Below are 13,630 nucleotides of genomic sequence, written 5' to 3' on the forward strand. Positions count from 1 at the left end.
CGAGAAACCTGATGAAAGAGGCCGAGGATGGCTCCAAATTTGCTCGCAATCTATTGGTGGAAATCAACGCGCAGCTTAGGAGCATTCCGTCCTTGAAAATCATTGTTGTTAGATTCTACACCGGATCTCCAAGTGAGTCGATGAAAGTCTTTCTGAAAGGGCTTGGGTGGGTTGTCTTGATAGGTGGATAGATCGCTTGAGGATGCGATTGTAAATAGGCAATTGGACACATGTGCACTTCAATTTACATCAATATCCGGAGTCATTGAACAACTGCATCCAAGTTGACATTGAACCTTGAAATAAGTACTAGAGAATAGGAAGAGAGAGAAAGTCCAGTATATTAATAACAACAATAATCCTTCAATTATACAATATTCAAATGAATATAAGAACCTCCAAGGTCGAAGGCCTTCAATGTTAGAAGCAGAGCGAGATATCAATTTCTAGAATGCACTGCCGCTCTTCAAAGCACCCGGGTAATCATTCTGAAGCGCTTCCCAGAATGGCTTACCACCAATTTGAAGATCCTCAAATGCCGGGCAGGTCAGGTTCAACAAGGGCACAGCAAGCAGGTTGGTGACCCACTCGAGCGGCTCAGCAATGGTCTTATAAATCCCATCCAGTGCATTGGGACTACCGAACTTGAGCACCTCAAAGACGAAACACAGCAAGTTATTCCCCTCCAAGAGTCCAGCGAGATTCAGGACACCGCCGGTTAGATCCGCGGGGTCAACACCAGCAAAGCTGTTCACAGTACCGGTATTTCCTCCAATGCTGTAGCGAATTAGCCTCAGAAAATCGCGAAAGATATGGCAGAAAGGAGTCGGAGCAAGCTGTCTTACCTTCCAAGCTCTGGATATTGCAAAATCCAATCAATGGTATCCAGGTTGAGTTGGATGAGACCGTAGTCTAAAGGAGTCTTGTACCAGTTCTCGGGGATTCTCTCCCATCCTTCACGGTAGGTCAGGTTGCCCTCCTCACCGTAGATACCGTAGAAATTCCGGACAATGCTCTTAGCTAGACGATACAATGTTCAGTTAGTACTCGCACATGAAAGAATATCCAAGTGTGCCCTTCTGGCGTATCACTTACTCAGAACCCCCTCTGGATTCTCGCGGGAATGGTTGCGGAACAAGCGACCGGAGAAGATGTAGCCCGCGTTACGAGCAATAAGACCAGTGACAGGCCCATAGTAGAAGTTGGGATTGGTTTGGATGCTCTCCTCGAATCGGATCTTTGCGCGCTCGGCCATGAGGTCCATGCTGAAGGTGCCGTTGGTTGACATGTTGTACCAGGACATGAACTTGTCCATGTTCAATTTATGGTTGTTTCCTGTGACGTAGAGATCGTCGCGAGTGTTGGAGGAATCGGCCTCAATGAAGTTGTGGGACCCATCCAGGCCAAGGGGTGTGCCTTTGAGAATTCTGTCAGTAATGGTACAGGTGAGGATAAAATCAGTGCTCAATTTACTGACCGAGGAGTCCTCCGAGGTTGTCCAGAAGATTGTTGACGCCCGTATCACGACCTCCGATGGAAAAGCTGGGATCCAGAGAGAGTGGGTCACCGGTCCAGACAGTGCCCATGATTGCAAGGACAGTGGCTAAGTCGACTCCCATACCGTAAACTTGAAGAAATTAGCTTATGGAACCAAAGGAGTGTATGATGGCGATGGATGAAATACCTTCGTTGATTGCGGTGATAACATTGCCAAACTTAATCGCCGTTAGTATTGCAGGCGACTTCAAGCAGCGAAGCACTACTTACCGACACCACACCCTTGCGCGGGATATAGCCGTGATTAGCCAATGCATTGAGTCCAGGACAGGGGCCACGCTGGTCGCCATTGTCAAAGTTGGGAGGCTGGAATGAATGTTCTCCGGTGACTATATTTATGTTAGAAAAAGCAATTCACTCAGACGAAGCTTCACATACTGTCAACGGGAGAGTCCATGGTCGAGAAAAGGAAGCGCTTGTCATGATGCGCCTTAGGCTGCGGCTGCTCATTTGAAAACGGGCATCGCTTGTGCAAGCTTCTGTGCACTTGGTCACCGTGGCTTCCTACATTTGGGAAACCAACCACAACAGTAGAGAGTGATAATGACCAGAGCAATTGCCCCGCATCAAGGAAACGCATATTGAACGAGTGTTATGAGCAGAAGACTAAAGCTCCAATTGAAAAGACAAAAGATCAAATGAACGTCAATCTACTGGCCCGGAGGAAAGAATAAGAACAACCGTCCCGGAAAAGCAGGAATCGTCCGAGATAGACATGCCGATGTATTGGCGACCCCTGAATAGGGATCTTCAGTGCATGAACCTCAATTCGATATCATTTCCATGTGCCGAAACCGTCAAATGGAGCGCAAATGAAAGGTCAGCAAGACCAAAACCAGGTAACAACTAGCAGCGTAATATTCCGGGCAAATGAACAGCTCAAATGAGACGCCCCACAAAAACGCCAAAAGCTTTCACCCGTCAACCCATCCGGTATTTGTCTCCTACCCTCATATGGATAGATTGTGGAAGATCATTTGCGGATTTCTTCGGAGTTATGTTGAGAAATCTCGTAGCAAAAGTGGACTGGCGTCCCACTCTCAGGGAAAATTGTCCTTGTGGATAATCGATCCTTCGAACCGATCCCTTCCAGTTGGGGATAATAGTCTCCGTGCCCCCGCGCGCGACTCGGATCTAACCTAAGTTAATGACAGCGCCGATCAGGGACACTGGTGGGATCTGAACGGAAAACGTTAAAAAACATAAAACACCGGACCGGCGCCTCTTCTCTCAGAGTGGAAGGAGAAAATTAAAAAAAGTGGAGCCATTGATGATTCATACTTTAAGCTAAAATAGGGCTCAAAAAGGTACTTTGTTGACTTTGTGACTTTGGTGTTTTTGTCGCAAAGTACCGACTTTCATGCGGCACAGAGGGTCAAAGTCCCAAACTGATCGGCGGCGTGTAAGCCTTCGGCTGGCAGGTGGAGCCACGTCTCTTGCTGTTTGGTTCTCTGCTAATTGGGTTATTGGCATTGACAAGCCACAATGGGGACGGTCTAGAAGCTGACGGGGAGGCGGGATAAGCGGGCCTCTCGTATAGATGCAGATCCCAATTCGCATACGCCTCCGTACAGGGCATCCTGCATATCCTGGTGCCGCCTTCAGTATTGGATGGGTGGAGGTAGGTGTATCCGTACTGTGTACTCCGTATGTTTGACTGAACTGCTCCAAAATCTTAATTTGTAATTTGTACTCCGTAGTGATCGACAGACGAACTGTCGAGCCAATTGCCGACATGAAGAACAGGAATCTAGTTTGACAAGGGGGTGAACGGGAGAAGAGGACTTGATGTCAAATGTCGACTCTTTGAAAAGTCTACCAGGACACATTTTCGTGTTCTGGCCAGCACGCTCGTTACTTTGAAACCAAACATCCCCGGCCACGATCACGAAACGAGAACAGTGATCAAAATGCGTGTCTTCGGTATAGCAGCCCTGGTGGCGACACTCTTTTCGACTACCGTTACAGCATTATCAGCAGAGGCACAATTAGAGGCCGCACTGCCAACATGTGCAGTATGAAGCATCCGCCTGTTCACGTTTCTTTCATTGTGTAAAAATATGACTGACTTGTTTTTCAAAGCTGGAATGCATGGCATCTTCAATCAAACAGACATCATGCGCAACCACAGACCAAGCGTGTCTGTGTACAGACGCGAAATATACCGCAATCCTTGAAGAATGTGTTCTGACCAGTTGCACCATTCGGCAATCTTTGAGTTCGTCTACAGCACTATTACATTGCAACAGGGCATGAAAACTGACAAACGATAGCAACTAAGAATGTCACCGAGACAGCATGCGGAGCCCCTATCCGCAATAGAACAGACATTGTATTCTACTCTGGAGTTATAGGAGGCGTGATCGCTCTCGTTGCCTGTATCCTTCGCGTGATAGCGCGCCTTGGGTGCTGCGGAGGAATCTTTGGATGGGATGATTTGACTATGATGTTGACAATGGTAATATGCGGATATTTTTCTAATGAACTATAGATCATGCCCACTAACAGTGCATAGTGTCTACTGGTTGCTCTCTCAGCACTCTCTGGCGTCTGTATGTTCATGCTTCCTGATACCCCAAAGATTTCTATTTATTGACAATTTTGTAGTGGCCAATACAGGGCTAGGAAAAGACATGTGGACGCTTCCATTTGAAAATATCACCCACATTCTTTATGTATGCACTCTCGAAACTATCTTGCCTTTCTGTACTGACTTTTCTTCGCCACGCAGATTTATTTCTGGGATGAATTGATCTATCTCAGCATCCTCCCCATGACCAAAATCTCGATTTGCTGCTTCTACCTCCGAATTTTCCCCGACCGTCAATTCAGAACTTTGACATACATTGTGATTGGGCTAAACGTTTCGTACTTGATTGCCTTCGTCTTGATCTCGGTATTCCAGTGCCGACCACTGCCCGGTGCATGGCTTCACTGGGATAACGAAGGAGACTACAAGTGCAACCATATCAACGCGCAAGGCTGGGCATCAGCTGCTATAAACATGGTCCTTGATATCATTGTCATGGCCCTGCCATTGCGACAACTTTATCGCCTGAACCTTTCAGTGAGAAAGAAGGTGTACGTCATGTGCATGTTTGGTCTAGGTCTCTTGTATGTTTATCCCCCCGACCATTGAGCCACAGGTTTAAAATACTGGTACTAATATCCAATGTCAGTGTCACCCTTGTCAGTATTCTACGATTGAACTCGCTCATCAACTTTGCATCGACCACAAACCTCACATGTAAGTGAACTCATCCATATCTTCTGATGAATTGATACAAAAGCTGACTGCCTTGAAGGGGACTACGTGAGCATTGGATACTGGAGTACCATTGAATGTGATGTCGGTGTCATCTGCGCATGTCTACCCGCCATCCGGTCCTTGCTACGCCGTGTTTCTCCCGGACTCTTTGGAGATACTGAGAATATCAAATCATATGGTGTGAGCTCCCACTCTCGTGGTAGAGGATCTCGGCTCGAGGGACCAATCTATGTCCACCACGACATTCATGTGAACAGCAAGAGTAATGGCCAGTTCTACCCCCTGGGTGATATGGGGAACTCCAGCCAGACACAACTGAACTCCAAAGTATAGGGGCTCTGAAAGTAGTTGTCTAGCTAGAAGAGGCGGGCGGCTACTATTTTCTTTTTTCACTTTCTTCATACCTTCGTTATAAACTCTATATCCTTCTTTCTTTTCATGAGATTATTTTTATTTTTATTCATACAACTTCCTTTTCGGTGCAGAAAACAACAATAAAGTTTCTTTTAGCTGATTTGATCTCCCCCTATTTTATGCCCATTTTATCTTCTCATTTCACAGGGATAGTAGGTATTCGCCTTGATACTCTCATTGCCTTTTCCGTCTTCCTGCGCTTGATATCTTTCAACCCGTATTTTCCCACTAGAGGCATTTCGTTTTCTTACTTTAAAAATTTCAGTGTCTATCTCTGAATAAAAAAAATTTCAAAGCCGAAGATGCGAGCTCCTTTGGTGGATTAGATTGTCGCAGAAATTTAAGCCTAAAGCCGCAAACCTACGTGAAGTACCGATGCTTGGAGCCACTATGTAGTACATGCAGGAAGTCCAAAATTATTGTCTTTAGGTAATATTCAATGTTTAATTTTTAAATGTTGTTAAAAGTTCAGATCTAATGCCTGCCAATTTTTTTTATATTTCTATTGATGGGTTAGCATTTATCGACTTGGACAAACCCAACTTCTCAGTGCTCTCAATGTCTTCTTTCATCTCTAATCTCTCTCTCGAACAATTCCATTGACTTGGAGGCTGAAATTTCCGCAAGCCCCTGAGTCAAAAGTGACTGAAAAGGGGGGAATACCTTAATTCCGACAAGCAAATGTAAGATCCTGCCTATTCCTTAGCAGCGGCTGGGCGTTTTTCGCTTAGCAATACGAAGTGCCACAGTCCCCACAATGTATTCCTTCCCCCACAGACTAAAACATAACCACATTCCCTGAACGGAATAGCTTCGGAAAAAACAAGGATTCCAAAACGAGTAAAAAGTCCCCCAAAGAAGAATTCCGCCGTTAAATTGGTGGCGTTGGGTGCCGTGTGATCGGCATGTCAAACGGTCTAGGGCGGACATTAGCCTCTTGCACGAGGGTTCTCGGACCCTGAGAGGCTTGAAATGACCCACATCCAGAAAGCCGGATCATTGATTGATCAGTGAAGCAAACAAAAATACCGGAATCCATATCCTGGTATGTGGATTCATAGAGCTGGGTTGACACGGGATAATCCCGGTGCTTTGGTAAGAAACTCTCAATTAACTCCTGCGAAGACTTGTGTAGTCATATTGTGGGACTTGGTAAAAACGGTTCGTATAGGGGTTGCTCAGGTGGAAGATTTGCGAAGGAAAAAGTACTGTCGATCAATACGTGTGGAACGTGGGAACGGATATAGTCACATCGTCGGGGATTATGCGGTATACCAGACCCCCTGTGTGCTGTACGCTAAGGTCATTATAATAGAGGGAGAGGACATCGGACCATTGGAAGACATTCTCATTCCTTGATCCCAGTCATTCGTTTCTTTTTCCGTCTGTTTTTGCACCTTGCGTGTCTTGTTTTTCTTTATCGTTAATTTTAGGGCCTTTATTTGGTCTTTAATTCGCGTTCACAATGCGTATCCCAGCTGTGCTTGGGCTACTCTCCACCCTCTCGTTGGTCTTTGCCTCGTAAGTGGAAAACATTTCCTCCGATCGTCCATGACAGCACATCCTGAGGCCTGCCTTGAAAAACACAGAGATTAACACTATCGCTACAGTGACCATATTCCCAGCCATCGATACCATGATGTACATAAGCGGGTTGTTAATGGATCCGCCACAACAACAAATGGCACCACACAGTATGACTATGTGGTAGTGGGCTCTGGCCCTGGAGGTGGCCCCCTCGCAGCACGGCTGGCTCTTGCTGGATTCAAGGTCCTCCTCCTGGATGCGGGAGATGATCAAGGAAATGCTACCAGGCAGATTGTGCCCGCTCTTCAGCTTCAGTCTACTGAATATGAGCCGATGAGATGGGATTACTTCGTCAACCACTACTCGAACTTGACACGCCAGGAAGAGGACTCCAAGATGACTTATCGCACCCCATCCGGTGATCTTCATGTCGGTGCCAATGCGCCTAATGGGTCAGATCCATTAGGCATTCTGTACCCTCGTGCTGGTACCTTGGGTGGTTGCTCTGCTCATAATGCCATGATGTGAGTCTTGCACTTTCTCAATCCACACAGGTGAAGCTCAGACATGCTAACGAACTATCTTACTTAGCACAATCTACCCATACGATAATGACTGGGAGAACCTCGCAGCTCTGACCGGCAACGAGTCATGGTCCGCCTCCAACATGCGAGGATACTTTGAGAAGTTGGAGCGTAACAGATACCTGCCAAGCAGCCTTGTTGGCCATGGCTTTGACGGATGGCTCACAACAAGTTTGACAGATCTGCGCCTTGTCATCGAGGACCAAAAACTTTTGTCATTAATTCTGGCTGGCGCAACTGCTGCAGGCACAAGTCTTCTGGGCAAAATCATTGATACAGTTACGGGCCTAGCTGGAGTTCTACTACGCGATATGAACAATGACAGTCCTCTGCACGATTACCAGACTGGTCCATTCCAGGTCCCACTCGCCGTCGATGTACCCGAATACAAGCGAACTGGTCCTCGCGACTTCCTCTTGTCGACTGTGAATGCTGTCAATGATGACGGCTCCCGCAAATACCACCTTGATATCCAGCTGAACACGCTTGTCACAAAAGTCACGTTCGATAACACCGGAAGCAAGCCCCGAGCTACGGGAGTGGAATACCTCGAGGGGCAAAGCCTCTACCGTGCTGATCCTCGCGCTTCAATGACTTCTGCTGGTGGTACCCCCGGCAGCGTGACTGCTGCCCGTGAAGTCATCCTGTCAGCAGGCTCATTCAACACTCCCCAGCTGCTGAAGCTGAGCGGAATCGGCCCCAAGGCCGAGCTGGCCGAATTCGGAATCAAAACCCTCGTCGACCTGCCAGGTGTGGGCACTAACCTCCAAGATCGCTACGAGACGGGCACGATCGGCAAGTCCCCGACCGACTTCGTGCTCACGGAGAAATGCACTTTCATGTACACCCTTCCCGACCCTTGCCTGGACCAGTATAACAATGATCCCCTGTGGAAGGGCACCTACACCACCAACGGCATTGCCATTGCGATCATCCGCCAATCCTCCGTCGCTGACGACGAGCCCGATCTTTTCATCTCCGGCGCGCCCGTCAACTTCCCCGGCTACTACCCCAACTACGCCTACGAGGGTCTCGAGGATGCCCAGCACTGGACTTGGATCACCTTGAAAGCCCGCAGCCGCAACAACGCCGGCACCGTGCAGCTGCGCTCGATCGATCCCCGCGATACCCCCCTCATCAACTTCAACTCGTTTGACACCGGTGTGACGGCAGACGGTGCTGATGACAAGGATCTTCAGGCCGTGTATGAGGCCATGGAGTTCTCTCGCACCATCTTTGAGGATCTCATCCCGCTTGATGGTGGCTTCGAAGAAGTCTGGCCTGGTCCCAATGTTACCACTGAGGCTGAGCTGAAGGACTTCATTAAGCGCGAGGCTTGGGGACACCATGCTTGCTGTACTGCGGCTATTGGAGAGGATGGCGATCCGCAAGCTGTTTTGGATGCGGACTTCCGGGTTCGTGGTGTTGATGGGTTGCGTGTTGTTGACGCGTCTATCTTCCCCAAGATTCCGGGTTACTACATTGCCTTGCCTATTTATATCGTTAGTGAGAAGGCTGCGGATGTTATTATTGCTGATGCTATGTAGCTTTCACTTTCATTACTTTGTTTGTTAATATTTTTGTGCCTTCTGGCGAGGACTCTCCCGCACTTGTTTTTCATGTCGTCTTATATATTTCGTGATCCAAAATGCAGATACACACTAGAATAATAACTTTGAAGATGCCACCATTGAGTGAGATGAGTACGTTTCAGATCAAAAACTAAGAGTTTTACCAAATAGTGCAGAGAAGATCTGACAGTAATATTCCCTTAGATATAAGGTGGTTGCTGTGCGTACTATTTTAAGGAAGTGAATACTGCCGAACGGCAGTCGCTCGGCATGCCGGTCGGCCCGACATCCCACGTGGCACGCACGTGTATCAAAATTGAGTAAGACGAACAAAGAACAATGTCCACAGGTGGCATGAGCATTGGTCAGGAACTTCCATCAGGAATAACAGAATTCTCGTTTTGACCAAAAAGTCGGCAAATTTACGTGTTTCTCTAGCAATCCCCCAAGTGGATACCGTGGGTGGATCCTAGGGGGCTCGGGCCGCGGGACCCACATATTGATCAAGTACATAAAGCTGTTGACTAGACGGATGCTACAATCATGAAAACATCCATGGGTCACTTGCTTGACTGCCTGTCTACCTGTATTACTTTCAACATTGGTATTCCTAAGTGGGAGAGTAGGTTCTATAAGTACAGCATGTACTTGTAGTGAGTACTTGAGAAGGGTACATACTATCAATGATACTCTCATGTGGGATGGGTAGTATGTACTTCGTTCTCCAGGGCAGGTGCGGAACCCAGAACCTAGTACTAGCAGCTGGAGGGGTACGAAGTCCAGCTTTGCGACGAAAAGGAAATGCCAGAGACAGGGCACATGTCGCAGCGTGGGATTATGGGAGTTCACACCCTCATCACCTTGCCCTAACCTCCTAACCCTAGTGTATTTCCCACGAGTCCTTTTCTTTTTTCTTCCTTCTTCCTGCTCTCAACCCTTTCCCACATTTCAAACCCCATAGTCTGTTCTTTCACGCACCCAAAGCCGGAGATCCCGATTTCCTCCCTTGAATTGCTCTCTTTTCACTGCTTCTATTTCTTTCCTCTATCGTCCGAGCCCCTTCATCAAACACCAGTCTTTCCTGGAAGGCTCCATCAATCATGCCGTTAAACGTTGAGCCTCAGGAGTATTTCGACGGACTCGGTGATGAGTCCGGTCGCGACCAGATGTGCCTCCCCACCGCCATTCGAGCCCTCAACACCCTTATGGCAAACGGGTTCATGGTTGTGGAGTACGGCAACCAAATTCTTTTTCGCCACGGCGATAGAAAGTTCTGTGAAGTGAGTAAGCTAATATCTGAGATTGAAAGCTATCATCAACTAAATATGGACCAGAACCCAGAGTGGTTACTCCGTGACGAGGATGTCATCAGGGCATCAGAACTTCTTGCCCGGGATTATCCTCGGGTTCGTCCTAATGAACGGCCCTGGGTGGGCTACTGGGACTCCCGCGCCCGCTGCCACTCCATTGAGATGCCGGAGCTAGGACTGAATTTCGGTGTGATTTACCTGCTGCCCATGTCGACCGTTCGTCTCCACGTCAATGATACAGTCCGGGTCGCGTCTACTCTGAACAAATTTCATACCATCCACAGCCCCGAGCCTGTTGCATACATTGCTTCTCTGATTCAAGAGCTACTAACTCTTAGAGTCGCCGACATGGGGCGGTTCCGCGTGCAATCAGATCTCCTGCACTTCATCTGCTTCCGGGTTCTGAGAATCCCGCCATCTCCTGGTCCTGGTATTGTTCAACGCAGCGCTGAACAGCGCAAGAAGATGACTGCGATGGCCTTCGCGACGAACCGGTGGCCATGGCGAAAAATGGATCCCACCGTCCGTCAAATCGCCAAGAAAATTATCGGTGAGCCTCAGTATGTCTGGGATTTGGCACCCTCCCCTCCTGGGCCGCCTGTCATGTTAGGCCCGCCCAACCACTACCCCAGCTTTGGCTCTTTCGCCGGGCCAGTCCCGCCTACAATGCCCTATTTTCCTGCGTCAGTTATCGGCCCCGGCCCGGTCCCCCGCGTCTTACTGTCAGCTCCGCCTCCTTCTCGCCTGGCTCAGCCTGTCCCGCCTGCGGTGGCTGCCTCTTTCGGTGCAATTAACTACATGGCCCCTCCCCCGTTTAACCAGTTTGCTACGACTCCTCAGCAGACTCTGCACACAGCTCCTGTGGGACCTGCCTCCGTCGGCCCGGCCCCCAGCCCCGGCCAGTTCGCATCGCCCGCTCCAGCTGCTCAGTCGTCGAGCTCGCGCGCCATGCCCGCTCCTCCCTCGCCTCCCGCATAAGAGGGCACACAAGGCGTCAGAATTTTGATGAGTACGAGATATGAAAAAAAAAAAAAAGATCGCGGAAATGATATGGCTGAATATTTTTGGAATGTATTGAGGTATTACTGAGTGGTTGACTGATATTGATATCTGATATGAGCTGGAAGTGAGTGTTGAATGAGGAATTTCAGAACTTTAAGGTACTGAAGGTGGATTAATATTTTTTGTGGTGGAATGAGGTGGTAAGGGATGTCCAAGTGTTTGCTCGCAATCAATCTACATATCATTTATGCAGTATCTGTAGACGAAGGATAGCTTTCAGTTTTCCAAATGTATCGCGGCACACCTACTACTAGTATGTACCGAAGCGTTGTTCGAGTATGCATCAAGAAGTATGTACTTTTATCAAGTTCTGGATTTCTATCCTCTCCAATTAAAAGTATACATCTATTCCAGTTATTGAGCATGCCTCCCGGGGCTTCCAAGATTAAAAAAGAGACACCGGGTAGGTAAGGTTTCATGTAACAAAAATTCTACCAGTAGAACTTGACAAGGAGCTCCAAGGTTTGGTACAAAATATCTCAAAGGCCGGGCTTTCGCATAGCCCCCCAGTCAAATGTTCTACTCAGCTCGGTCCGAGTCTTTCGGCGGAGCAGGGCCGTCCACCGGGACGAAGGCAATAGCGGCGTCCGCCCCAAATGGGCCTTAAGAGTAGGGGGCTTTCTAACCCCTGCGTTGACCTTAAGGTGTTGGGAATTTTCTCTGGTTTACTGAAAACAGACTTTTTAGCGTTTCATGTACAAAAAGAGTAGGTTTTTGAGGGTCCGTGGATCTTACCCTCTGCATGTGGACGCGGTAGTTGACATGTTTCAGCGATAGTAGACCCGTGGTCACCATCAGCCAGACCTTCGAGCATGCCATCTCACACTTCGCCTTCAATTCTTTAATTTTTCCCGCGTCCCAGGAGTCCTTCAAAGGCACACATGCAACCAGACGTCCTCTTTTCCAATATTGTTACCCTTTCTGCTCCGGATTTCCGTTGTACATGAAGGTTGGTTGTGGTATCTTGGCTTCACCGAGGTGACCTGGAATAAAATTCGGGAAAGTTTAATTTTCGAAAAGAGTACTTTTTTTGGGGTGCGTACATCATAGCCCCTGTTTACCAAGGTCGTAGTTGACAGTCTTCAAGATGTTGGACCCGTGGTTGCCGTCCCGGAGACCTTCGAGCATCTCGTTTCTTAAATTGTTGATTGTTGATCTTCCCCGGGATGCTGACGGCAAGCTGAAAAATGGAAAATGTTGGTAAGGCCGCGACAGTATGGCTCTTCAGGCTCGGCAGCGACTGGCTTTAGCTCAGCCGGCACCGAACGGTAGCCCTGGAGCCTGATGTTTGCCTTAAGCTCCTCCTTAATCTTGGCCGCATCTCAGGGGTCCTTGACCGGCACACAGGCGACAGAAATGGTGTCCGCCGCCCGGCTATGAAGCGTCATCAAGTGCGTAGCTCCGGAATTAACCTGAACTTGGAGGTTGTGCTACCGGAGCTCCATGCTTGTGACCTGGAATCAAAATTGTTAGCATCTTGTTCACCATAGCAGCAATATCTGAGTGTCTGTGAATCATACGCATTGCCGGTCAAGGCGGAAATCTTGGTTCCGCTGTATCTTTTTGGGGCCAGTCCCATCCGGAAGACCATCGAGCATCTCATCCCTGAGGGAATCGATGAAATCAATGATCTCTTGCCATAGGCTTTGCGGCCTTCTTCGTCATTTTCTTCTCTTCGTTAGTCATCTTGCCGTTGTTGTGAAGGCAGTTGTTGCAGTTTTGATAAACGAGAGCATGGAAGGAAGTAAGAAGATGGAGTAGAACAGGAGTATTTATCTAAAACTAAGAACAGTGAATCAATTCCTAACAGCAAAGTAAACTTCCGGCAGCTTCTCTGGCTGCTTGAGTTCACTGCCCTTAATCAGCGCTTTGTTCATGATAGCAGGGATATATCATTGTTTGTGAATCTCACACATTACCGGTCGAGTCGGTAGTTGGGCTTGGCGAGGCAAGGATTTATGGTTGATGGACGTGTTTGGTAGACATGTTTGTACCGAAGGAAGTAGTAAGAAAAGAGATGTAGTAGAGAGGGACGAAGGAAAAAGAGTAGAGGGAGAGTATTTAAATAAAGAGCATAAAGGTATGAGATGGGGAGGAAGGGAAGGGAAGTAAGTAAGAGACAAGAGAGAGAGAAGTGAGAAGGAGGAAGAGGAAGAAGATTAGAGAGGAAGTATTTAAAGCTTTGAATAAAAGCAAGTGAATGAACCCCACACGGCAAACATTCACGGGAAGGTCCATGGGCTTGATACATTTTAATACAATGTTTACTTCAATTAGAAGTATTATAATAGTAATAGTGTATTTTCCGAGTCCACTGTGCGAATGATAGTATTCTAC

General features: G+C 48.0%; 5 protein-coding genes across 5 annotated transcripts; 3 read left to right on the top strand and 2 right to left on the bottom strand.

The window, feature by feature from the left end:
• Positions 1–446: 446 nt before the first annotated feature.
• On the bottom strand, positions 447–2,137 carry N7466_005966 (peroxidase family protein; the record flags this gene model as incomplete). Its single annotated transcript, XM_057165363.1, has 7 exons — positions 447–777; positions 846–1,020; positions 1,096–1,416; positions 1,478–1,627; positions 1,685–1,715; positions 1,768–1,886; positions 1,936–2,137. 7 exons carry the CDS (start codon positions 2,135–2,137, stop codon positions 447–449), a joined length of 1,329 nt encoding a protein of 442 aa, XP_057020962.1.
• Positions 2,138–3,467: 1,330 nt separating this feature from the next.
• On the top strand, positions 3,468–5,158 carry N7466_005967 (CFEM domain-containing protein; the record flags this gene model as incomplete). Its single annotated transcript, XM_057165364.1, has 8 exons — positions 3,468–3,572; positions 3,640–3,775; positions 3,831–4,015; positions 4,073–4,109; positions 4,165–4,232; positions 4,289–4,671; positions 4,737–4,804; positions 4,863–5,158. 8 exons carry the CDS (start codon positions 3,468–3,470, stop codon positions 5,156–5,158), a joined length of 1,278 nt encoding a protein of 425 aa, XP_057020963.1.
• A 1,546-nt stretch (positions 5,159–6,704) lies between these two features.
• N7466_005968 (GMC family oxidoreductase) lies at positions 6,705–8,897 on the top strand (the record flags this gene model as incomplete). Its single annotated transcript, XM_057165365.1, has 3 exons — positions 6,705–6,760; positions 6,850–7,290; positions 7,358–8,897. The coding sequence occupies 3 exons, from the start codon at positions 6,705–6,707 to the stop codon at positions 8,895–8,897; spliced, it is 2,037 nt and encodes a 678-aa protein (XP_057020964.1).
• A 1,124-nt stretch (positions 8,898–10,021) lies between these two features.
• N7466_005969 (uncharacterized protein) lies at positions 10,022–11,209 on the top strand (the record flags this gene model as incomplete). The annotated part of the gene is made up of 1 exon (XM_057165366.1): positions 10,022–11,209. The coding sequence occupies one exon, from the start codon at positions 10,022–10,024 to the stop codon at positions 11,207–11,209; it is 1,188 nt and encodes a 395-aa protein (XP_057020965.1).
• A 1,707-nt stretch (positions 11,210–12,916) lies between these two features.
• On the bottom strand, positions 12,917–13,170 carry N7466_005970 (uncharacterized protein; the record flags this gene model as incomplete). The annotated part of the gene is made up of 2 exons (XM_057165367.1): positions 12,917–13,069; positions 13,102–13,170. The coding sequence occupies 2 exons, from the start codon at positions 13,168–13,170 to the stop codon at positions 12,917–12,919; spliced, it is 222 nt and encodes a 73-aa protein (XP_057020966.1).
• Positions 13,171–13,630: the final 460 nt, after the last annotated feature.

Source organism: Penicillium verhagenii (genome assembly GCF_028828195.1).
Source record: "Penicillium verhagenii strain IBT 33310 chromosome Unknown utg000006l_segment0_segment0, whole genome shotgun sequence".
In the NCBI taxonomy this organism is placed as follows: domain Eukaryota; kingdom Fungi; phylum Ascomycota; class Eurotiomycetes; order Eurotiales; family Aspergillaceae; genus Penicillium; species Penicillium verhagenii.